General features: G+C 38.1%; 1 protein-coding gene across 5 annotated transcripts in view; it reads right to left on the bottom strand.

Annotated features, from left to right (window-relative positions):
- The window catches only part of EMCN (endomucin), a 115,284-nt gene that overhangs the window by 7,459 nt on the left and 80,540 nt on the right, over positions 1–27,285 (bottom strand). For all 5 annotated transcript variants that reach the window (XM_061164335.1, XM_061164333.1, XM_061164334.1 and 2 more), the window contains 6 exons: positions 19,714–19,806; positions 19,226–19,279; positions 13,656–13,751; positions 9,505–9,529; positions 8,284–8,345; positions 2,326–2,399 (listed from right to left, as the gene is read on the bottom strand). In XM_061164335.1, the coding sequence (XP_061020318.1) occupies positions 2,365–2,399; positions 8,284–8,345; positions 9,505–9,529; positions 13,656–13,751; positions 19,226–19,279; positions 19,714–19,806 (365 nt within the window). In that variant the 3' untranslated portion in view covers positions 2,326–2,364. The remainder of the gene's footprint in view (positions 1–2,325; positions 2,400–8,283; positions 8,346–9,504; positions 9,530–13,655; positions 13,752–19,225; positions 19,280–19,713; positions 19,807–27,285) is intronic.

The raw sequence follows: 27,285 nt of genomic DNA, 5'->3' as shown, positions 1-27,285 counted from the left end.
AGACGTGTGTTCGATCCCTGGGTTGAGAAGATCCTCTAAAGGAGGGTGGGGCAACCAACTCCAGTGTTCTTGTCTGGTGAACCCCATGGACAGGGGAGCCTAGTGGGCTACAGTCCATGGGGGTCTCAAAGACTCGGACGTGACTGAAGCATGTCCGTGACACACAGGCTCCTCTGTCCATAGGATTCTGCAGGCAAGAATACTGGAGTGGATTGTTATTCCCTTCTCCAAGGGATCTTCCCAACCCAGGGATCAAACCCACGCCTCCCGTGTCTCCTGCACTGCAGGCAGATTCTTAACCTCTGAGCCACAAATGTATTCTATTTATCTTGAATTTCTGAGCCGATATTTGATTTGTAGTTGATACTTAGAAAGCAATTATTGGTTACCACATTTAAAGTTCAACCATTCAAGAGAAATAAAATGAAAAAGGGTAAGACAAATAGACAATAGAATTGACCAATGTCAAGCATGTTTCTTCTCATTACTTTCATCTTTACTCGTCAGAACATTGTTATGTAATTCCACAATTACTCAGAAAGGCAAGAGAAATTATTTACCTCTGCGAATCCAAAGACAAGAGATTAGAGGCTACGGATATTTTTAGCAATAATTGTTAAAGTACAAAAGTGGAAAGGAATAGGAATTGGGTGATAATTCATTTTGTTGAGCTTGTTTGGATAAGCACTTGTCCTTATTTTCTGTACAGAGACTGTTGAGGCTGCCTCCTATACAGAGACTTTTATTTCTTTTTCTTTCCAGCTGAACACTTCATCTTCCTCCAAAGTGGATGATTAGTTACCAAGATTTGGGCATGTTAATAATCTGGAAGGCATTGTGTTTCAATAGGCACAGGATTGCAAAGGAACCATAGCTGGTATGGGAGGAAGCTTTCCATGCACTAGTGAGGGCTTGAACACATGTCTCCATGAATTTCTAACTTCTCAGCTTCTCGAATCTTGCATCTGAAGGAGAGTCCTCTCTCATCCTAACCTACCTTTGGCTGACTAGAGACGGATGAAATTCTGACCCTGATGCATATGTCTGGATGATACTCCTTTGTGTATGTCTCCTGCTCCTAGCCAAAGAAGCATCATTTACCCAATAAACACTGGCTAAGTATCCATAACAGCATTGTACTTGTGCTAGGAAGTAGACATAGATAGTGGGCGTAACAGTGATATCCCCGCCTCCCCTGGACACTACCCAGAGTGACTACCATTGTGGTCAGGCCAATTCAGGGCATATACCTATTTGTCCTTTTGCTTTTTTCACTATTAGTTACCAAAAAGTAAATTTTTCTGCAGATTCTAAAAATTATAAGACACTGTGAGGGCATGTACTTAATGTTTCTTGTGAAAACTAAAGTCAGAAGAAAATTTTCTTATGCAATTCTAGAAAAGCGAAAGGCAATCCCACGCTAAGCTGGAAAGGTCAACTCCAGCAGGCCTGAAATGGGACTGAGTTGTTTTACTGCAATGAGACATATACTTGCATTGCATGGGCTCCTGGCCAAAGCATGGGTCACACATAATGACCGTTGCTCATAACCAGAGGTTTGAGAGCTTTCAATTATTCATTGATTAGCAATTAGTGTAATGAGGGCGAAGACTTTGCACTGGTCTTGTTGAGACACCTGGAAGGCTCTGTCACTCATTCAGCTATTTAGCAAGAATGTGCCTTCCTGAATACCCAGGTATAAGGAAGCCCAGCTGAGAGCATGTTTTGGATCACCTTGTTTGAGGTGCTTTGTGGGCACATCCATCATTTCTGGTCCCAAAGAGAAAGTACACCTCGGTGTGGTCCTTACAGAGGAAGCACAGTTGAATCTCCCATCTGGCATCTCTGGACCCCTTGCCCTGAGCCAACCTTTGACTGTGATGTGTATCTTTACCTTTAGGCAGCTGATGTGTCAAATTTTTTTTTTCACAATAAATTACAAATTTTTAAGTACAGTTATCTGGGGTCCTGCAATCCTTCCTCAGCAACAGAACCCTGTCTACCCGCCACTGGAAGTATGCATATGCTGACCCAGGCAGAGGCAAATAGCATCTATGAGGGAACACTACCAAAAGGCAGAAAGAATGAACTGCATTGTCCCTGAGGCAGGCAGGACAACTGGAAGAAATCTTCTACAACCCCCAAGACATTTATTTCTCTGGCAAGTGTTCTTCTTGTTTGTTTTTAGACAAATAGAAAATGATGGTTTCACTGACACAAGCCATTAACTTTTCAGGTTATAAAAGTATAAAAATAACTGAGCTGCATCAAGCTAACAAAACAGATATTAATGAGTATCTCAGTGAATGAAATTAGGAAACTTACATATTTATTGCCCAGGTGTGGAGAGAATTCATCAAGCTGTCAGTTCTTGGTTTTTCCTTGTGCAGAGTGCTCCCCTAAAAACAGAAGATATGTTTTGCTCAGAGAGTGAATAAGGATGAAAATAAAAGTTTCTCAGCTTTTTTTTTTTTTTTTTCAAGGAAAGTCCAATTTCCCCTCAAGAATGTCATCAGAGCCACAATTTACCTCTTGGTATTTATTGCCTGGAAATCCTTGGCAAAGATTTATGAGCTTTTTTGGCCATTGTTTATTTTTACCCTAGAGGAGTGATGCTAACTCGCTCCCTGCGGGTAGACGGTGTGAGCTGGGAGATGATAGCAAGAGAGGCACGCAAGAGAATGAGTTATTGAATTTTGCTTGGTCCATGAGCTGGCTCTGCCTAAGCAAAACTATGTCATATATTTAAAGTGCCATTTTATCGGAAAAACATTCAAGGTTCCTCTGTTTAAATAATTCAGTGAGAGTTTTGTGAAAATGAATTTATAGGCCAACACGAATCCTTTGATGACATACAAAGCAGCACAGGGAACATTACTCAAAATAACAGCGTTTTTCCATCATCCAATATAAAGATAAATATTAACTTAGGATGATGAGAAGCTGAAAGACCATGAGCATTTTCATGCGCTCTTGGATCTGTGGTCAAAGCCTTTCACATTACCTGTGTCTTTCATGTAGATTCAGGTATCAACATTAGTCATGCTTTATAAAAGCAATATGGGTCAAGGTCTCCAGCTTTGAGAATAAATGTCATTGCTTTGCTCCAGCTTTTATCTGCCGATTAGGACCATCTTCTGGGGACTCAATTGACGTCATCTCTTACCTGCACTGTCATGGGGATAATAGTACCAGAGAGCTAAGAAGAACAAACCTGGGGCTATCCTTCAAGAGCTCCTTAAACTTTGTGTTTCAAGAAATGTGTGGCTCTGAGCAATAGCCCTCATAGCTCCCGGCCCAGCACAACCCTTTTGCTCACTATTGAGTATTTTACAAAAGGCACAGCACCTCCTGGAAACCATGGCTATAAAGTACAGGAATAAGAAGTAAACAAAAGAAACATTTATTGAACCCCTACCATCCACCAGAAGTCACATAAACAATTCATATGAAAATTACTACAGTTGTTAATATCTCCCTTAATAACTAGACACAGTCTGTCTAGCTGGGAAGAGAAAGTGTGGAGAGATTAAATAATTATATGATTCTAGTAATACTTATAAAAATGACATATATGGTAAAAGCAAACAAAATACAATTATACCTGGAAAAACACAACTGGAAGGAAATGCCAGTATTGATGCCAGGTTGTCTCTTATAAGTAATTTTTAATTTTTTCTGTTCTCTATTTTCTCCATTCTACATTATACATATTGAGGTCAAATTAAAATGGCAATTTAAGCCATTAAGAAATATTCCAAGGCAGTAGTGCATGCTGACTTGCCAAATCAACAGTTAGTGGAAAGACCATGTACATCTGGGACAGGCAAGGAAGCCTCAGTGCAAAGGCAGTTGTTCAGTCCCTAAATCATGTCTGACTCTTTGCACTCCCATGAACTACAGCATGCCAGGCTTCCCTGTCCTTCACTATCTCCCAGAGTTTGTTTAAACTCAGGTCCATAGAGTCAGTGATGCCAACCAACCATCTCATCCTCTGTTGCCCTCTTCTCCTGCCCTCAGTCTTTCCTAGTTTCAGGGCCTTTTCCAATGAGTTGGCTCTTCACACCAGGTGGTCAAAATACTGGAGCCTCAGCTTCAGCATCAGTCCTTCCAAGGAATATTCAGGGTTGATTTCCTTTAGGATTGACTGGTTTGATCTCCTTGCTCTCTAAAGGACCCTTAAGAGGGTCCAAGAGGGTGCTAGTCTTCTCCGGCACCACAGTTTGAAAGAATCAATTTTTCGGCACTCAGCCTTCTTTATAGTCCAATTCCCACAGCTAAATATGACTACTGGAAAAACCATGGCTTTGACTTATACAGACCTTTGTTGGCAAAGTGCTGTCTCTGCTTTTTAATACACTGTCTAGGTTTGTCATAGCTTTTCTTCCAAGGAGCAAGTGTCTTTTTAATTTCATGGCTGCAGTCACCGTCCACATTGATTTTGGAGTCCAAGAAAATTAAATCTGACACTGTTTCCACTCTTTCCTCATCTATTCACCATGAAGTGATAGGACTGGATGTCATTATCTTCTTTTTTTGAGTGTTGAGTTTTAAGCCAGCTTTTTCACTCTCCTCTTTCACCTTCATCAGAGACTGAGTCAAAATTGAAGGGCTAAAAAGATAGATTTTGCATCTCTGTATGGCTTTATATATCTATGAATCTTTTGCTCATCTTTATCATTTTGTTCATTTCTACTTATAAATGAACTTTTATTTGTAAAAATAAACAGAAAAGTGTATATTTAATGAGTAATTACAATAACATACCAACTAGTGCTAATATACTAACAATATATGAATAATGTGTAATTACCACAATGGGTAGGAGGGGAAGGTAGGAATCACAAAAAAGACCAAGGTGCTGTCTCCTCCTTAGTTCAGTGAGGAGGACAGTGGATAGGAGATGAGTGACACCTGAAGAGTTTTTGTTATTAATATTAAGTGGTTCAAAAATCGAGCAAGAGAAGTCTGGCACATCATGGAAGGCCTTGTAGACATGATAAAATGTTGGAACTTAATATAAGGTAATACAAATTTATTATAGATTCCTAAGAAAAGGAAAATTATAATAAATTCAGATCTGCTTTTTCTCCCTTCAAAAGGTTCAAAATCAAGTAATACTTTGAAATTAAATTCAGCATTACCGTGTTTTCTTTCTTTTGTGGAATCATGTATTCCTTAATTTAGGCAATTTTGTTCATATTTTTATAACCTCACATGTTAAAAATGAGATACCCTATATTAACTTTATGACACATGGTGTAAGTAGGAATCATGTTTAAAATGCCTCATGTCACATGTATATTTTGCAATCAATCATGGTGATGTTTAATTTGGCAAGATTTTTAATAAATCTGAGAGGCATCTTGTATGTTCTTATAAAGGACTTATGATCTGCTGTGTTTGGTGCTTGTTTTTTTTTTTTCTGAAAGCACATTTTCATGTATACTCAGGCTTTTTCTTTTACAATAAAGAAAGCTCCCAATTGAAATAATCAAACTTTAAACATTTATGGACTATATTTTCAACAAAAACATCTGCTTGAGAAAGATCAGACTTAGAGGAATCAGAAAATATGGACAGATAAACATCAAGACAATCAGAGGAGGAAAATTGGGGGCAAGGAACTGCTTTTTTCAGGGAACACATTCCGAACAATAACCATTAAGCATAGAGGCTTATAGAAACCCAGGAAGTTTAGCATCCACTGGCATTTTCCCTGAAGGTGGGTTGCTATAGAGCTCTGTTTCCTTGGAAACATGATTAATTGACCTCTAAAATGGCAAAATTTATTTTGAGATACAAGACTGGAGCTTATAAATTGACCTATTGACTAATCCAATTAATTCTTAAGACCACTGAAGCTCAAATTTCATGTTACTAACCTTGGTGCGTTAATTAACGTATGCTTGTTGGTACATTTCTTAGGCCATGTAGCAAATACCATGAAATGTAACAACCATAAATTCTGAGTGGTGGGTAGTCACATATTTGGTCTATCAAATTCTTTTCTCTATTTTTTAACTATTTAAAAATTTTTATATATGAGATAGTAGAAATTTAGACTTTATTTTTAAAATTATTTCAGACTTTATTCTAGTTATATTTTAAGAAAGATGTAACTATTAGGGAAGGCATATTTAAGTAAAAATAATTATGATACTGTAACTTCCTTTGAGTGTGGTGAGAATAATTTTATAAAGAAAGCATATTCAAATAAGTCTCAAAAGATGGGAAGAGATGGAAGGAGATTTGTTTTCAGATGTTTCAGAAGACATCAAGTCCTGTTAATGGTGGAGAGACTTTAATCAAGTTTAATAAAACTGTGGTAGTCCAAAGAGCATTTGGAGAGCAGTATGTTTTAGACTATCAGTTCTAGATTATTGAAAATCAACTCTGAGTCACCAATTTCACTTTAGCTCTATTACCAAATATTTTCTATAATCAGCTAGGTTGACCTTTGAGAAGTTTGGCAGAAATAAAAGTACCAGAGACTAGACCTTTTTATTTCCATAGTAATATTTCCCCCTTAGACCTATGACCAGAAAAGCTACTTCCGAAGAAAAGGAAGTTTGGAGAGTTAAGGGCCTTCTGAACCATCCCATCATGGTTTACCCACTTATTATTGCAGTTACTATATAAGCAATATCCGCTTATACAGAATTATCCTTGGGCTTTAAAGAAGAATCAGAAAATTTGCAAGCAAGAAACACAAGGTTCTCTGGCAATTTCCCCTCCCAAAAGTTTTGATTCTGGTGTCAATTATCATTTCCCTGGTAGAGCAGGTGGTCCTGATCCCAGCCCCCTCGTCCCCAGAACAGCCACGGGCTTCATTCCAGAGGCTTCTAGCTCAGAGCTTGGAGAGCCCCAGAAGCCACTGAGCATTTGGTTAAATTCCCCAGGAAATGAAGGAGAGTGCATGAAATTACTGTGATGCAGCTTACAAGATATAGGCAGATTCTGAGAACTTTTCCTGATAAACGGTGTGGTCATGCTCCAGATCCTCCATGAGCTTACTCAAGATTAGTTCCCATTCAGGCTTCTGGCCTGTCCCTTCCTGACCAAGTAGAATAGGCTTGGCTACTTAGTCAAAGCTGGTGAACAGCTAGGAGAAACTGGTGAGTGGTTTCCAATTATCCTGTGAATGAATTTTACTCTTTCACTCATTCAGATGGTTACCTTTAAGAAAACAGTGTGGGAATAAAGAACAGAAAGATACAAGACTGAAGTTCTCAAGAAAATGGCTCACGTGAGGGATTTGGCCATGTCTCTGCAGGTCTCGGGTGCCCTTGCTTCTCAGTTCTTGTTTGTAATTTGTTCTAGTTTGAATCCTCTACCTGAAATTCGAACCCCAATCAGTCTTTGATATATTGCTCGTGAATTGGGACTATATTTAGTCTTTGGTTTTACAAAATTGTTTTCTGCAATATATTTACAATGTTTATCATCTGATCTCTTTCACTTTAACATAACATATGTATTCTGGGACTACTTTGTATAGGTAAAATTGGGGTGATTGAATATTTTAAGTGTCTTGGATATAACTTGATATTTGTTAGAGCCACCTAGATTGTTTTGTAAAACTAAAATTACTTTTTATTTGTTTTGGAATATTGGATTTTTAAATATTTGGTCTGCTCAGTACAAAAAAGGAATTTGCCTTTTTTTAATTTTTAAAAGCTATCTAGCATTCCATTTTTCATTATTCTTGATACAAATATAACTCATACAGATCATATCTATATGTTGAAAACCTTTACATTTCAAACCAAACAAAATCAAAACCTAAGAAACTGGAAAAAGAAATATAAACTATATCAATAGAAAATTGTGTTTTGTCCTCACTGAGAAGCTCAATTAAAATGATGTGAAATGATACAAGATATGATTTACATTTTAATTGATGAATCCAAGTTCCAAGTGGTTATACACAGCCATTACCAAAAATATAACAAAACAACAACAATACTTTTTAGAAAACCCTGTGACATGCTTAATTTTTTTTTTTTTTTTTTTTGCCACTACTGCAGGATAGAAAATGCCTCTAGTCATCACTCATTCTTTAGAATACATCCACATGCAACCTATTAAAATCAGATAGTCTAATATCTTACCCCAAATGGTATCTCTAGGGCTCACTTTTCCTTCATAGGAGAATTTATTTCTTGGGGTTAATAATTATTTCTAAAGAAGTTATGCTTTTTTATTGTGGTAACATGAACAAAATTCAAGTCAGATTTTGAAATAATCATTTTTCATCTAATCAACATATTGGGAGCTTACCAGACTCATGAGAAATTGTCTTAACAGTGAGAAGTTTCACACTCTCTTTATCGGACTGAGGTCTATTTGAAACAGAAAACATTAAGTTAACACTACAGTAATTAGTATTACATATCTGTGAAAGAAAGAAAACACTATAGAAACAGAAAGACAAAGATACACGTGCATATATATTTTTAGGTGTTTCTATTGCAAAACTTGTGTCTCTTCAGATATAGACACAAACTTTTTTAGCACTTTCACTTCCGGAATCAAGTCAATAAATCTCTGTCATTCTGTTACAGTGATGATCATCAGATAAATTAAATGTCAAAATGCATCATATGAAACACTTGTCTCAGAGTCCATATTACACACGCCTTCATTTCTGAATTGTGAGGGGGAAGACATAGAAGAGTTTCCGAACCTTTTAGACTGGTCTGAGTTCTGGGGACATTCATTTTCATGGGGTCGTGGATACTGCAGTGCAGTGTCTGAACTGTCTATTTCAACAAGAGTTCCCACCTACCCCTTCTCAGTTCAAAATAGTTTCAAACCCCAGTTCCTCTCCTTGGACATCTCCAGAACCTCTACTTTAAATTCAGAAGGCCAGGTCGTATAAGGACATTGTTCTTAAAGTTCACGACCCAATGAATATACAAAAACACCCACAATAAAGCAGGCTACCAAGACAGGTAAACACAGAAAACTTAACCATAGAATTTGGTTTTGACATTAAAATAGTGTGTCTCTTTGCCGCATCTTGATAGTAGCACTTGGCTGGATTGCTAAGGACTGCTTTGTTTGTTTTAATAAAGATCAAGCAGGGTAACCATTTGCTGTTACAGTAAAGCCACTCAGAGCCCTCTCAAGGTGTAGGCATGATTTTACCTAACTGTGAAAAGCATATTGAAAATTTCTATGGGAAAGCTATTTTAAAAATCTAGATATGTTTGCCTATGATTTTTTCCTCATGGTTGTATTCACTCCTCTATCTTCCTTTTCAACATTTGATCTCTGATTTTACTGCTTTATCCAAGCTTAAGAGGAATCTTCTCTTTTAGCTGTTGGAATTTCTCTTTTGAATAGAGAAAGTTCCCTGATACATAGGTGGCCAAATCCCAGATATTGTACCTTCTACACAAACGCTTTAAAAAACAAAAGTATGAGTAGAGGATCAATGCTTTTCCTTATGTAAACAATAGAGCTTCTAGATAAGAAAAATGATGCAGAGTTACTTACTGTTCATTTCCATTTTCCTGTGTGCCTAGGAGACAAGGAAATTTTTATTAGAATTGTTAAGAGCTTGGCTACAAAATCTCTGAGACTCCCGCCACTTTCTATGCAAAGATGCTTCTAAAGCCAGTTCTTAACTTTTTAATCTCTCCCCCTATTCCCTGTCCCACTGATCATTTCCTCGGAGATGATTACCACTCATTCCTCAGTCATGGCTAATACACTCACGGTATAGTCTCAACTAGGCCAAATATACTGAACTCAGTTCTGGACTGATTTTAACCTTATAGTTTCATACCACAGTGTGGAATATTATCCATTATCACAAATTCCACAGACACCAAGAACTGTATCCATTTATTTTAATATCACTGAAAACAAATCAGCCTCAGAGTCTTGAATTACCTTTTAGAACTGAGAATTGATTTTTTGGCTTTTCTTTGTACGTTGCTCTTTCTGGGGACCCAAATCTCCATATCTATTGTGAGCCACGAGGAGGCAGATATTGCTTCTAATATCTGAAGCCCACTGATTCAGCCTCTCAAAAGTACCCTGAAAAATGTCACTGAGGCTACTAACTGCAACTAATCTTCCACCCGCTTTGCCAGGCTGTTCCACAAGCATTTGGTTAGAGTGTGAACACAGGGTGATTCATTTTGCACAAGACCATAGCCTCGTGGGGTCAAAACTTGCATTAATCTATTAGTCAAAATAGTTAATAGAATTGCTTAAAGTCCTCGCTTTGTTCCGGATTTTGCTGTGATTTATTCCATGGATACTGGTTCTTATCTCTTGGATTTCCTTTCACATCTAAGATAGCTCTGGTCATCAGGATATGCCTTTGATTATTATACTCCTGACTTTGACCATTATTGTCTTATAAAGACCTTGATTTCCACTCAAATTTTGGCTACTTCTATTTCTGTCACTTTGGCTAAGATACTCCAACATAAGCTATTTACCAACTAGATCTAACCTCATCTTGCCTACCGTCAGTTAAATACTTTAACAATAATAAAAAATCCCCACTATAACTGTTACATATGATATCACCTGTAATGCTCATAGCCTTGTTGCAGGATGAACAGATGTTTTCTTGTATGCTTGCTTTCATATTTTTCCTTAGAAGACTGTAATATGGGTTCACTAGCAGATAGATGCACACCAGCAGATTACTTTATGCATATATGCCATTCTTAATAGGGTTAAGGTTCACACTACTGTCAGAATTATCCAGTTAAGCTTAGTTTCATACAAAAACCTCTGATTCATGTTGGCTTCCAGAGAGCAGAGTGGGTTTACGAATTTTCTGAACTTAATGAAGTCTCACCCACATACTTGAAGAGCGATTAACTGCAGGTGTTTTATGGTGCTAATTTAATGATAACAATGCTGTAAACTCTGTGTAGAAAACAAAGCTGACAACAATCAAATAGATTTGGCTAATTGTCCAACTACCCAACTTGGTTATAAACTATTGAACAATTTCATAGCGGTAGGAATCTTACACATTTTTTTTCCTAAATAGTATGTTTCATCGTCACCAACTTTTCAAATAATTTATTTACAAATCTCCCTATGCAAAGCAGTTTTTCAGTACACAGTATTTTTACAAATGGATTTAGTCCACAAATTTTTTCCCTATTCTATATACTCAGCACTCTCTGTTTTCCACTTGGTTGGTTGATTTCCTGATTGGTGGTTTAGGAACTTAGAGAAATCAAACTGATTTATAAAAATGCTACTTCCCCTCTGGAAACTGAGTGAGGAAACATATTTCAGACATTATTAAGAAGTTTATTCACTTAACTCCCAAAGGGAAAGACATTGATTTGTTTTCTTCTTATTTTCCAGCAAGAGCTAAAGTGAACACTGCTGTCTTCATCTCATTACTTCCCTTCACACTGTCATGCACAGGCGCCAAACTGTCCACACCCTGCAGGGTCAGGGATCGGCCTCAGGAACAGCATTCATCAGTGTCCTGGGGCACACGGTCCACAGGGTAAAAAAAAAGAGCATGGCTCATCTGTGTTATAAAAATGATTGATTTTTACTTTTTTAACAGCATATGAGTCTTAGGGGGAGTTCTATTAGTGAACTATTTAGAATTAAAGTGAGGAAAGGAAAGGTTTTATTTCACTAAAAATTACAAGATTCAATAAGGCTCTCTCTGCTCTATGTTACCCACAATACAACTTGAGTCATATGTAGTTTGTGACTTGGAGGGGTTGCCTGACACTATGGACTGAAAGTTTGTGTCCCCGTAACATTCATATGTTAAATCTTCATGCTCAATGTGATGGTATTAGGATGCTGGGCTTTTGGAAAGCGACTAGGTCATGAGGGAAGGGTCCTCAGGAAAGGCTTAGTGCCCTTTTCAAAAAGACCCAGAGAGTTCTCTTGTCCCTTCTTCCATGTGAAGACACAGGCAGGTATAAACCCAGGAAGAGTGTGTTCATCAGACATCAAATCTGATGGTGCCTTGATTGAACTTAGCCTCCAGAACTGTGAGAAATAAATTTTTGTTCTTTAAATCACCTAGTCGACAGCATTTTTGTTACAACAGCCTAAATAGAATAAGGTGTTTGACTTGCAGAGCAAGTAGGCCTATACAGAAGTAACTACACTATAGTGTGATAAATAATATCATTAAATTCTATAGCGTCAAAACACTCCACTCTGCTTAAAGAGATGTGCTGTTGAAAAAAAAGTATAGATTAAATCTACTTTTAAGGTAAATCCTAGTGAATAAGATGGAGATTAGGTGTATTATAAAAGTTAAGAAGAGGGCTGGACATTCTAGGAGAAGGAATAACATGGATGAAGCAGAATACATGGTGCTCCATTATATTAATACAACCAGGAAAGTGTTGTATTAATTAAAAAACCAGTGTCTTTTCTGAAATGAAAAGACAGATTAAAGTTTAAGGAAACATAAGCAAGTTCCTGGGAACTGAAAGGGGATTTAGACAAGCATCAAATGAAGAGTGCTCAAGTTCCTAGAACAGAAAAAAAGACTGAATAAAGATTGAAAGTAATTTGAATAAAATGAGGACTTCAGTTAATAATATATCAATTTTGGTTAAATGTGGCAATTATATCATACTAATCTAAGATATTAATCATAAAGGGTATATGGGAACTCTCTGTAACTATCTTCACAACTTTTCTGTAAACCTAAATCTATCCTTAAGTTTAAAAGTGTATTTTAAAAAAACACTTTAAAGTAAAATGCAATTAGGGGAACCATAAATATTCAAGAGGCAGGGAGGAGATGATGAAACAACAAAAAGAAGAAAACAAACAGTGAGGATATAAAAGAAGGCAGTGTCATTTCAAACAGAAGAAGCAAGACTTTTCATTAAGACTTTCATTAAGACGGATCACAAAGAATTGTGGAAATAGAATCCCTCTAAAAATGGCAATAGTGTTCAATCTGGAAGAACTGATTAAATTAACAGAACACAACAGTCCTGGAAAACACCTTCATAGGAAGGAAGCTGTGCCTCCCAAGAGGGAAGTAAGACACAAAGCACTCTTCTTGAAATTATGGGCCCCAAAGGGAAATTGTGGGTCCCAGTATTTCTCTTTATTCTGTTACATGGTAATGGAACAAGTCTTCACTATAGCTAAGGCATGTCATTTTATGACATCTTTAGTACCATACTCCCCAACCATTCACAAAACTAGGGCTTTTTCATTAAAAAGACTGTGCCCATATTCGATAATATCTGCCATTAGTGGAAGTGTTAGTCACTCAGTCATGTCCAACTCTTTGCGACCCCATGGACTGTAGGCTGCCAGACTCTTCTGTCCCTGGAATTCTCCAGGCAAGAATAATGGAGTGGGTAGCCATTCCCTGCTCCAGTGGATCTTCCCGACCCAGGGATAGAACCCAGGTCTCCGGCATTGCAGGCAGAATTTTTACCATCTGAGCCATCAGGAAACCCCCCACCTGCCATTAGTAGTTAATTTCTTACATTCACCAGCACTCAGTTGATTCTTGCCCTTTCCCTATATTTCTGTGATCAACCAATATAGCATTTTGTTCCTGAGTAAATTTCCTCTCTCTCACCAAGAGTTTAAATTCAAGTTTAGGCTGAGCAAGCATATTCTCCTTTTAGGAAAACAAAATGAAACAAAACATGGTTACCTACCTGGGTCTGTCTTCCAGCACATTCGATACAATCCCACCAGAGCAAAGACTGAAAGTGTTATTACAATCAAAGCAATAACCACAGGCAAAATAATACCTAAAAAGTATTGGAGACAGTGTCAGTTAGAGTGGGTATTGAATCTCACAACACATAGTTTATGAACTGAGAAAAAGCATGCATGCTTCCTTTCTTCTTTAAACACCATTCTGTTAGAAACATTACATTTTAAGCAAAGAAGATATATCTGATTCATGGGTTATGCTTTAGTTGTTATTTCTGATGTACCCACTTGATGTCAGTCTTGTAGCCTTTCTGAAATAAAACTCAAAATCTAAGGAAGACTCTCCTGGTGACTAAAGGAATGAGGAAGTGGGAGACTGACCACACAGACGATGTCCCGTAGAGCCAGATCCATATACATGGTTTATATTCTTCATTACTTTATAATGAAGCTACTAATGTATAGCTTGGATGAAGGGAGTCAAAAGCACAAACTTCTAATTAGAAGATAAAAAGTATTAGGGATATAATGTACAACTTGCTAAACATATTAATAATTAACACTGTTGTATGTTATATATTCACTGTTGTATGTATGAATATTCATTAGAAGGACTGATGCTGGAACTGAAGCTCCAATATTTTGGCCATCTGATGCGAAGAACTGACGTATTAGAAAAGACCCTGATGCTGGGAAAGACTGAAGGCAGGAGGAGAAGGGGATGACAGAGGACAAGATGGTTGAATGGCATCACTAACTCAAGGAACATGAGTTTGAGCAAGCTCTGGGAGATGATGAAGGACAGGGAAGCCCGGTGTGCTGCAGTCCATGGGACCACAAAGAGTTGGACACGACTAAGTAGCTGAACAACAACAACAAATGTTATATATGAAAGTTAAGAGAGTAACAAAATCTTGAGTTCTCATCACAATTTTTTAATATTTCTTTAATTTTATATCTATATGAGATGATAGATATTCACTATTGTGATAAGTTTTATGATGTAAGTACAGTTTAAGCTTATACAGTGTTGTATGTCAATTGTATCTCAATAAAGCTGAAAGAAAAAAAGATATATCTCTTACTGGTTCTATTGAAAATATTCTGGTCATAAAGTTGACTTCCTAAGAAAATCACAAATACCTTTCTGTAATAATATTGTTAAATTAGAACATAACTGAATATAAATGGATATTACAGTGCAACAACATAGTCTAAGAAATATGTGTGTATTTATGAATGTCTACTTGTGGGTATGGTGCTGTAGTAAGTAGTAGTAAGTAGGGTAAGTAAGTAGTAAGTAGTAAGTAGGGTGAGTTTTTCCTGTTATTAACAGAGGGGTCTTGCCGTGTGTTTTAGAATTTGCCTTCTCTTCTGGCAGTGATTTCCCAGGTTAAAACAAGAGTGATGAAAGGAAAAAGCTGTCATAGGAATTTAAGTAGAGATACAGAAGTTACAGTTACTAATCAGTTAGGTGTTCTCATCTACTTGTGTACATAATACTTATATTTATCAGGGGTTGAGATTAGCTCTCCAATTCATTTGTAGGGTGGGTTACACTTCACTCTTACAGTTAAATAATTGTTTTAAGTAGGTCTTTCTGGGTTCATATTAGATCTTGCACGAGATCAGTAGTGCCTCCTGAAATGAAGGCGCCACAACACAGCAGCTCCATAAATGCAGTGCTGACTTCTTGAATGGGATGACTTTACCTAAACCTAAGATAATCTTTTATCATCACAGCTGCATATATATATATATTCATCTTATTCTTAATTTCCAGGGAAATTCATGAATACCCTCTCTATTCAGTGTTAGTATATACAGTATGTTATATGACATATATATGTTTTTGCTAAAATGGAGCATTTCTTAAAAGGCTGTTTTTAACATTAAGATAAAGTTCTGTAAAAGTGAATTTTCATTTTTATGGAGATCTCTGCCTGTGTACTTTGGCTTATTTGAGGCTAGGCCCATCAATTCACCTTGACCTCTGGTGGTAACTGCTTGGCACTAAGGTCAACGTAAGGAGCAGCAGCTGCACTTTGCTGGAGCAGCTGTGAAGAGATACCCCACGTCCAAGGTAAGAGAAACCCAAGTAAGACGGTAGGTGTTACGAGAGGGCATCAGAGGGCAGACACACTGAAACCATCATCACAGAAAACTAGCCAATCTGATCACAGGCCCACAGTCTTGTCTAACTCAGTGAAACTAAACCATGCCGTGTGGGGCCACCCAAGACGGACGAGTCATGGTGGAGAGGCCTGACAGAATGTGGTCCACTAGAGAAGGGAATGGCAAACCACTTCAATATTCTTGCCTTGAGAACCCCATGAACAGTATGAAAAGGCAAATTGACAGGATACTGAAAGAGGAACGCCCCAGGTGGGTAGGTGCCCCATACGCTACTGGAGATCAGTGGAGAAATAACTCCAGAAAGAACGAAGGGATGGAGCCAAAGCAAAAACAATACCCAATTGTGGATGTGACTAGTGATAGATGCAAGGTCCCATGCTTTAAAGAGCAATATTGCATAGGAACCTGGAATGTTAGGTCCATGAATCAAGGCAAATTGGAAGTGGTCAAACAGGAGATGGCAAGAGTGAATGTCGACATTCTAGGAATCAGTGAACTAAAATGGACTGGAATGGGTGAATTTAACTCAGATGACCATTCTATCTACTACTGTGGGCAAGAATCCCTTGGAAGAAATGGAGTAGCCATCATGGTCAACAAGAGTCTGAAATGCAGTACTTGGATGCAATCTCAAAAATGACAGAATGATCTCTGTTCGTTTCCAAGGCAAACCATTCAATATCACAGTAATCCAAGCCTATGCTCCAATCAGTAACCCTGAAGAAGCTGAAGTTGAACAGTTCTATGAAGACCTACAAGACATTTCAGAACTAACACCCAAAAAAGATGTCCTTTTCATTATAGGGGATTGGAATGCAAAAGTGGGAAGTCAAGTAACACCTGGAGTAACAGGGAAATTTGGCCTTGGAGTACGGAATGAAGCAGGGCAAAGGCTAATAGAGTTTTGCCAAGAGAACACACTGGTCATAGCAAACACCCTCATCCAACAAAACAAGAGAAGACTTTCACATGGACATCACCAGATGGTCAACACCGAAATCACACTGATTATATTCTTTACAGCCAAAGATGGAGAAGCTCTATACAGTCAGCAAAAACAAGACTGGGAGCTGACTGTGGCTCAGATCATGAACTCCTTATTGCCAAATTCAGACCTAAACTGAAGAAAGTAGGGAAGACCACTAGACCATTCATATATGACCTAGATCAAATCCCTTATGACTATACAGTGGAAGTAAGCAATAGATTTAAGGGACTAATTCTGATAGACAGAGTGCCTGATGAACTATGGACAGAGGTTCGTGACATTGTACAGGAGACAAGGATCAAGACCATCCCCATGGAACAGAAATGCAAAAAGGCAAAATGGTTGTCTGAGGAGGTCTTACAAATAGCTGTGAAAAGAAGGGAAGTGAAAAGCAAAGGAGAAAAGGAAAGATATTCCCATTTGAATGCAGAGTTCCAAAGAATAGCCAGGAGAGATAGGAAAGCCTTCCTCAGCGATCAATGCAAAGAAATAGAGGAAAACAACAGAAAGGGAAAGACTAGAGATTTCTTCAAGTAATTAGAGATACCAAGGGAACATTTCATGCAAAAATGGGTTCGATAAAGGACAGGAAAGGTATGGACCTAGCAGAAGCAGAAGATATTAAGAAGAGGTGCCAAGAATACACAGAGGAACTGTACAAAAAAGATCTTCACGACCCAGGTAATCATAATGGTGTGATCACTCACCTAGAGCCAGACATCCTGGAACATTAAGTCAAGTGGGCCTTAGGAGGCATCACTATGAACAAAGCTAGTGGAGGTGATGGAATTCCAGTTGAGCTATTTCAAATCCTGAAAGATGATGCTGTGAAAGTGCTGCACTCAGTATGCCAGCAAATTTGGAAAACTCAACAGTGGCCACAGGCCTGGAAAAGGTCAGTTCTCATTCCAATCCCAAAGAAAGGCAATCCCAAAGAATGCTCAAATTACCACACAATTGAACTCATCTCACATGCTAGTGAAGTAATGCTCAAAATTCTCCAAGCCAGCCTTCAGCAATACATGAACCGTGAGCTTCCAGATGTTCAAGCTGGCTTTAGAAAAGGCAGAGGAACCAGAGATCAAATTGCCAAGATCTGCTGGATCATTGAAAATGCAAGAGAGTTCCATAAAAACATCTATTTCTGCTTTGTTGACTATGCCAAAGCCTTTGACTGTATGGATCACAATAAACTGTGGAAAATTCTGAAAGAGAAGGGAATACCAGACCACTTGACCTGCTTCTTTAGAAACTTGTATGCAGGTCAGGAAGCAACAGTTTACTGGACATGGAACAACAGACTGGTTCCAAACAGGAAAAGGAGAAAGTCAAGGTTGTATATTGTCACCCTGCTTGTTTAGCTTATATGCAGAGTACATCATGAGAAATGCTGGGCTGGAAGAAGCACAAGCTGGAATCAAGATTGCTGGGAGAAATATCAATAACCTTAGATATGCAGATGACACCACCCTTATGGCAGAAAGTGAAGAAGAACTAAAAAGTCTCCTGATGAAGGTGAAAGAGGAGAGTGAAAAAGTTGGCATAAAATTCAACATTCAGAAAACTAAGATCATGGCATCTGGTCCCATCACTTCATGGGATATAGATGGGGAGACAGTGGAAACAGTGTCAGACTTTGTTTTTTTGGGCTCCAAAATCACTGCAGATGGTGACTGCAGCCATGAAATTAAAAGACGCTTACTCCTTGGAAGGAAAGTTATGACCAACCTCGATAGCATATTAAAAAGCAGAGACATTACTGTGCCAACAAAGGTCCGTCTGGTCAAGGCTATGGTTTTTCCACTGGTCATGTATGGATGTGAGAGTCGGACTGTGAGGAAGGCTGAGCGCCTAAAAATTGATGCTTTTGAACTGTGGTGTTGGAGAAGACTCTTGAGAGTCCCTTGGACTGCAAGGAGATCCAACCAGTCCATCCTAAATGAGACCAGTTCTGGGTGTTCATTGGAAGGACTGATGCTGAAGCTGAAACTCCAGTACTTTGGCCACCTCATGGGAAGAGTTGACTCATTGGAAAAGACCCTGATGTTGAGAGGGGCTGGGGGCAGGAGGAGAAGGGGACGACAGCGGATGAGATGGCTGCATGGCATCACCAACTTGATGGGCATGAGTTTGAGTAAACTCCAGGAGTTGGTCATGGACATGGAGGCCTGGAGTGCTGCGATTCACGGAGCTGCAAAGAGTCGGACACGACTGAGAGACTGAACTGAACTGACGGTAAGGAAAAAAATGCTCATAGTGTATTTATTAGAGCAAGATTCAATAGAAGAAAACTTTTAAAGCAGTTATATGGGATTATAATGGGATTGCAGGTTAAGTAAATTTTCGAAAAGGCTGTTTATAGTTGAATCCCTTTCCTTACTGGTGACATTCACACATTCTGCACATCTACTTACTGCATTGAATGAAGATATATGTGTTACTCACTGGAATAAGAGGGGCTGGTTGTAGAAGCGCTTGCATTTTTTGCATTCTCAAGGCCTATTATTTTAAGAAAAAAAAAAAAAAAGTCATCTTAGGTTAATGTGTGCCAGCCCTCATAAGGCTTCCTTCACCTCCCCATTCTCTATTTAGGTAGCCTCTGTGATGGATAGGTATGAAGCTTCAAGTGAAAACATTTTATCTCATTCTGAAAGAGTTCTGTTTATGACTCAGGATTGGTTGGGAGTTAATGTATACAGTCTGAAGAGTTTGGACACAAGCACATACCCGTGAAACCATCCCCACAATCAAGGTAACAGACATAGCCATCACCTTCAAAAGTCTCCTCATGTCCCCTCCCTTTCTGAGAATGTGCAGTCTGTTTTTCTATATCAGTTATATCTCAGTAATCTGTTTATTTTAATTGGTGATGTTTTCTAGGTGAGGAGTAGTTAAGCAAAGCAAGCTTCCACTCATGCACACAGAATTCATACCTTGAAACAGGGAGATGTTTTCTGGACTTGTAACTGATATTGAGGATAATGTAGTGGTTCTGAAAGATGAGTCTTCTGGTGATGAAGTGTTAACTGTAGGAAAACAATAAATCTAGAGTGAGAGTCAGATTATAGTATTTACTTTTCTTTCTGGATTTCTTTGCAGATTCAAAACATTTGCATTTCAGATGATCTGTAAAAACCGTTTATCACTGAATATGGGATACATACAACTGCACATTAAATCATGTGTTCCTCCTGTATAGATGATTAAATTTGGAATGACAAAGCCTGGGTGTTAGTATTATATCTTCAAGAACTGGTCAAAAATAAAACTTGAGCAAGTTTTTACATTTTAGGCTATAGCCGGTATACCTACTGTAAGAGGTATAAGTCTCTTAGTCGTGTCCCGTTCTTTGTGACCCTACAGACTATAGCCCACCAGGTTCCCTTGTCCAAGGAATTCTCTAGGCAAGATAGAAGATACTGGAGTGGGTTGCCCATTTCCTCCTCCAGGGCTTCTTCCTGACCAGGGAATCAAATCTCAGTCTCCTGCATTGCAGGCAGACTGTTTACTGTCTGAGCCACCAAGGAATGGGACGCAAATCAAAGCAAAAGCATTCATCACATTTTAGATATTACAATCTTGAGTGATACTGATTTTTTTTATTACTATAAATACTTAAACTGGACAGAAATGCAGTTTATATTGTTCTTTAATGGTCAGAGAGAAAGACTGCAATGGAGGCTTTGACTGGAAGAACTGGGGAAAAAAATGATGGAAGAGCCCTTCATTTTTATCTTGAAAGCTCAGCAGTGATTTATATTTGTTTGGTTTGTCCAGAGCAACTGCTTCTTGGATGCATGTCCACTGCTCTTTTTTTCCATGGAAAACGTTATTTTTAAATTGACTGTTATTATTTGTTGGCTTAGGTCAATATCTGCCATCTTTCATCAGAAGGACTCAAACAAAAAAATAATAATTAAAAATGTATTATTCAAAATTCATAAATCTTAATAAATTTCAAGGAAATATAGATAATTAAATGTTTTCTAAGTGTACAGCATTTATTCTCGTGAATCTGTAATAAAATGTAATTTGCATCTGGAAAGGATTTTGAAAAATCATTCTATTTTTCTTGAAGCATGAAGTAGTATCTTTTAATCACACCTGCTTGCCTTGTCTCTACAATGCATTCCAAGTTCCTGGAGTGTGAGGGCCATCTTTCCCACCATTCACATGAAGCTCTGACTACAGTGGGTGTGCAATAAAGTATAAGTGACTGCTTAGATGATGTAAGAGGAAGGTCATGGATAAGTACATAAAAGAAATAGATGTTGCCTGTGACTGCCTGGGATCTTTCTCTCTTTGCCACCCACAGCCCAGCACGCACTGCATGCTTATGCATTTCTGACATCCGTGGAGGAAGAAAAATGTTAAGAGTCTGTACAGTTCTTTCTATGCAAGAGATCTGTGGGAGGAAGCTAGATATATGCCCATAAGAACAAAGAAAAATGTCAGGCTAGTGCACTAAGCAGGCAGAAAAAGGAATTTTAAAGATAAGAGTAGGAACTAGCTGAAAGCTTGGTACTTAGCTGCTTTTACCAGTGTCAAGTGTTCTAGTAAAGATGAGTGCTCTTTTGGTTGTGTTGGTAGAGAATGAGATGCCTGATTAAATAACCAAAGGCATTAATCCTCCTGGGATTTTCCAACGGAGAAGGCAATGGCACCCCACTCCAGTACTCTTGCCTGGAAAATCCCATGGACGGAGGAGCCTGGTAGACTGCAGTCCATGGGGTCGCGAAGAGTTGGACATGACTGAGCGACTTCACTTTCACTTTTCACTTTTATGCATTGGAGAAGGAAGTGGCAACCCACTCCAGTGTTCTTGTCTGGAGAATCCCAAGGATGGGGTCACACAGAGTCGGACATGACTGAAGTGCCTTAACAGTAGCAGTAGCAGTAATTTTTAACACTCCACATTCTACCTTATTACCTTCTCATAGGCAGGCTAAGTGGTGGCTACAGTTCTGAGTATAATCTATCTGGATCAGATGAAACTCCAAACTTTTCTACTTAAAATGTGTTGACTATCCAGTGCTGTTATTGCTAAAGATCCACGGGTGGGCAATAGGATTAACCCTTTTTAAAAAATATTTATTTATTTGGCACATGGCACAGGGGTCCAGTAGTTGCCCCACTCTGTGGCATGTGGAATTTTAGTTGGTAAACCGGGGATTAAATCCGAATCCCCTGCATTGGAAGGCGGATTCTTAACCACTAGACCATCACAGAAGTCCCTAGAATTAATTATTTTTAAAAGAGGATATGGTGGCTCCTTGAATAAATAGTTATTTTTTTTCTTATAACCACAACCTTTAGTTAAAAAATAATTTCTGAATCCAGGACACACACACACACACTTCACCTCTATTACATTGAATGCCTTCTTATGTTTTCTAGTCTCTTTTACTTCATTTTTAAAAATACTAGTCATGACCCACTAAAGGGAATTAACTTACAGCTTGAGAAACCCTGTCCATTAGCATGACCACACTGATAAAATGACAGGTCTTGGCTAAATTCATCAATTGTCAGTTTAATGTGATTCTTTCTGCAATTAAGATGGAGGGAGCCATGATATGTGCAGAGTTGATGACTTTTGTGGATCTCACTGACACTCTTATTATCCCACATTACTCCTAAAACATTATCAGCAGAGGAGGTACAAGAGAGGTGCAGTGGATGGCTGAGAGCACGATTCTGAAGGCTGAGCCCCTGGGCTCAAATGTGACTTGAGCACTTACTTACTGTGGAATCGTAGGCAAGGCACTTCAACTCTGTGTCTGAGTTTCCACATCTACGGTTTCACTTACGGCAGTAGTAAGTGAAAAAATATGTTTAAAAATACATGTACTCTAATCTTGCATTTGATAAAATATCAATATTAGTAATAAATGTTACCAAAGAATATAGAAATATGCAAGCTGCTGCTGCTGCTGCTAAGTCGCTTCAGTCATGTCCGACTCTTAGCGACCCCATGGACTGCAGCCTACCAGGCTCCTCCGTCCATGGGATTTTCCAGGCAAGAGTACTGGAGTGGGGTGCCATTGCCTTCTCCAAAAAATATGCAAGAAGATATATCAAATTGTTAAAAAGTATTCTGAGAATAAGTGATAACATTTATGGAGGATTTTAACTGTCTACAATATTATATACTTCTCTAAACCTAGATCACTTTAAAAATATTTACTATGAAATAGAACTGCCATATAACCCAGCAATCCCATTTCTGGGCATACACATTGAGGAAATCAGATCTGAAAGAGACACGTGCACCCCAGTGTTCATCGCAGCACTGTTTATAATAGCCAGGACATGGAAGCAACCTAGATGCCCATCAGCAGACGAATGGATAAGGAAGCTGTGGTACATATACACCATGGGATATTACTCAGCCATTAAAAAGAATTCATTTGAATCAGTTCTAATGAGATGGATGAAACTGGAGCCCATTATACAGAGTGAAGTAAGCCAGAAAGATAAAGAACATTACAGCATACTAACACATATATATGGAATTTAGAAAGATGGTAATGATAACCCTATATGCAAAACAGAAAAAGAGACACAGAAGTACAGAACAGACTTTTGAACTCTGTGGGAGAAGGCGAGGGTGGGATGTTTCGAGAGAACAGCATGTATATTATCTATAGTGAAACAGATCACCAGCCCAGGTGGGATGCATGAGACAAGTGCTCGGGCCTGGTGCACTGGGAAGACCCAGAGGAATCGGGTGGAGAGGGAGGTGGGAGGGGGGATTGGGATGGGGAATACGTGTAAATCTATTGCTGATTCATGTCAATGTATGACAAAACCCACTGAAATGTTGTGAAGTAATTAGCCTCCAACTAATAAAAATAAATGAAAAAAAAATATTTACTATGAGCATGTGCTATTTCTGTGATCAGAAAAATTAATAATAAAACTGGATTTCAAAATAAAAACATGGTGATTATAATTTTACTTCATCACAGTGTTGTGAAAATTAAATGAGTAAAAATAAATTAAAATTCTTTAGAAGTGTTGATACTAATATTTATTATATATATAATTAATATAGAAGTGTAGTATACATGTTAATTTATATTATATTAATATACTACTTTATGAAAGTGAAAGTGTTAGTCGCTCAGTGGTATCCGACTCTTTGCAACCCCATAGATTATAGCCAATCAGTCTCCTCTGTCCATGGAATTCTCTAGGCAAGAACACTGGAGTGGGTTACCATTCTCTTCTCCAGGGTAGCTTCCCGACCCAGGGATCAAATGCAGGGTTCTCCATTGGCAGGCAGATTCTTTACCATCTGAGCCACCAGGGAAGCCCATATTATTTTATAATAGTATAATAACATAATATTTATAGTATAAGTACAATTGTTATATTGTGATTAGGCACCTAGAGAGTTGTGTCTTTCCCAAAGTCAATTTATCTAATTTTCTCAGACTTTCTAAGTATAAAGGTATTTGACCCTGCAGACACTTAAAAGTTTCCAGAAGCTTCTTTGCTCTGGTCAGAAACTGGAGAAACCTAAGTGTATGGTGCTTTTAGATGATATAAATTTTCTCTTAGACTTTTACTTTTGTTGACTGTATTCAGTATCAAATTATCGATAAGTTATGACTTAAATTTAGTTTGCATACTTCAAGCTAGAACTTGGAGCAGACTGTTTGAGGCAGAGACCCTTGGAACAAACTCTGTTGTAATAAAGAGACCTGCAGAGTCAAGTCTATTGTAATAATTCATATCCAAATTTACCCGACTGGCATCTGACAGTGGTACACATTTGGCTCTTGCCAGGTGGCACTAGTGGCAAAGAACCCGTCTGACAATGCAGGAGACGAAAGAGATGCAGGTTCACTCCCTGGGTTGGGAAGATCCTCTGGAGGAGAGCATGGCAATTCACTCCAGTCTTCTTGTCTGGAGAATCCCATGGCCAGAGGAGCCTGGCCCGCTACAGTCCATATGGTTGCAAAGAGTTGGACACGACTAAAGCGACTTATTAGATAAATTATGGAAAGTTTTTAAGACAGAAGACCTTATTGCTGCCCCAGGGCACTCTGGTGACTATGAGAATGCACGTCGTGAAAGGCGAAGTACCAATAGTGTAAATTTTGACTGAGGTTCTCCACTTGCTCTCTGAATTCCATCTTGTGTTTTTTACTGGTTTCATACTTCCTGCAGGCAGCTCCCAGCCAATGACTGAGCCTGGCAAGGATATGAAAGCAGTCCTCCCCCCTGGGAACTGTGGACTTCTCTGAGGAGGGACTTGAGCTGGAGGAGTCCCTTATGGCTTTCTCGAACTCTTAACTTTAGTTAAGTAATGATATATAGCATAAGATGAATAAAACAGAAATAAGAAATCAAAGCAATGACAAATGGAAGAAACAAATAAGCTCCTTCTAAGAGTTAATACCAAACATCAATACGGTTGCTGATGTTGGCCATAAGAATTGATTCTGAGCCTCCTGACATTCAGGGAAGGAGAGCATGGTTTACTCTAGGCTTTTGTTATCAGAACGGAATATGATCTATTATATAAGTAAGCGGCACAGCAGCAGTTCAGTCAACAAATGCTATGAGTATAGTTGGTCCCACCCTGTGTTTTGAGAGGCAATATGCTGATTTATCCCTGAGGTCACTTTTACTATTTTAATGCTTTTCCTCTAACTTCATTTATTTATTTATGTTGACATGTGTTTAATTTACAATATTGGGTTAGTCTCAAGTATACAGCACAGTGACTCAGTTATACACATGCACAGACACAAATACATATTCTTTTTCAGATTCTTTCCCATTACAGGTCATTACAAGATATTGTGTATAATTCCCCATGCTACACAGTAGGTCCTTGTTGTTTACCTATTTTATATATAGTAGTGTGAACATGTTAATCCCAAATGTCTAATTTACCTCTCCCCACACCCTTCATTAGTCCCTTTGGTAACCATAAGATTGTTTCCTATATCTGTGACTCTACTTCTCTTCTGTAGATAAGTTCATTTGTATCATTTTTTTTTTTTTAGATTCTACATATACATCATACCATATGATATTTGCTTCTTTCTATCTGACTTACTTCACATATATGATAATCCCTAGGTCCATCCATGTTGCAGCAAATGACATTATTTCATTTGTTTTATGGTTAAGTAATATTCCATTGTATATACAGCACATCTTCTGGAGCAAGCACTGCTTATACTGAAGAACTTCACTTATTTTAAAAGAACAAAAATGTGAGCAAACCTAAGCGTTTTTAGAAATGGGAAATGTCTCTGCAACTATTCATATATCATTAATTAGCATTTTAATAAGTTAGGATTTTGATGCCAAGAGTAGCAGGTAAAACTGGTGTGTGGTTTTGTTTTATGTCACTTATCTCAAGTTCTGATAGCAGAGTTAAACTGTCTTCACAAAATACAGATTTCCTTCAATCTATTCTTGATTCCCTGAAATTATGTTACTTTTGTAGTCTGCTGTTCCTTCACCTGCATAGCCTGTATGTGATTTTCAGAAGTAGCTCTTTTTCTTTACCCCCACTGAGGTGACTTTTAGCTTTAAGATTTTAGAGTCGTTTTTATCAGGGTTCCTTCTAAGCCAGATTTTGTCCTTGCTAGTCTGCATTTTCACCCTTAAAGGAACACCCCATGTACTCAATGGGCAAAATATTTAAAGGAAACTTTCCTGCCTTCACATGATAAAAATTAATTTTTGCTATCATCGGACCTTAACATTCTGACCTACTTGTATTCTTCAAGCTATGCAAAAAAAATTTATCTCAAATTTTGTTCACTTTGCTTTGGGTCCTCAGCAGAACTAAGCAGAGGTAATAGTACCCTCTAAAACCCAGTAGTAACCATGACTAGAGATTTGTTTACTTTAAGTAACTGAAGAAATATATGTAGAAGGAGGACATATTTTTCTTTTGTGATTTAATATAGTTATTAAATTCCAGAAAATTATACACCATATATAATGAATAAATGGGGCACTGTGCAAATTACTTCCATACATGCTAACTTACCTTATTCTTAAACATTTTTATCCTGTGGTGTAAAAATGAGAGGTACTGTGACTTACAGAGATGAGGTAACACATCTGACAAGAAGCGGAAGAGCTAAAACATAAGGCAAACGTGACTCAAAACCGTTTCTGTTTCCTTTCCATGAAGCCATGCAACCAACAGATTTTAAGTGAGTTGAGTTCATATTTTACTTGCTAATGTCATCATTATCAATGAGACAAATGAATTTTTTTTTTGCAGCATTCTGAAAGCTTTAGAATGTTCTCATTTTTTTTCCCCCAAATATATACATCGTCTTACCTTAAATTCACAATGTGGATAATATGACCCAAAAACATAGAGAAGCTTTTTAATATGTAACTAGAAAGTCAAGAAACACCTAGAGTAACAGGCAAATTAGGCCTTGTAATACAGAATGAAGCAGGGCAAAGGATAATAGAGTTTTGCCAAGAGAACGCACTGGTCATAGCAAACACCCTCT

This window comes from Dama dama, chromosome 17 (genome assembly GCF_033118175.1).
Source record: "Dama dama isolate Ldn47 chromosome 17, ASM3311817v1, whole genome shotgun sequence".
NCBI lineage: Eukaryota > Metazoa > Chordata > Mammalia > Artiodactyla > Cervidae > Dama > Dama dama.
This window is presented reverse-complemented; position numbering and strand designations above follow the sequence as displayed.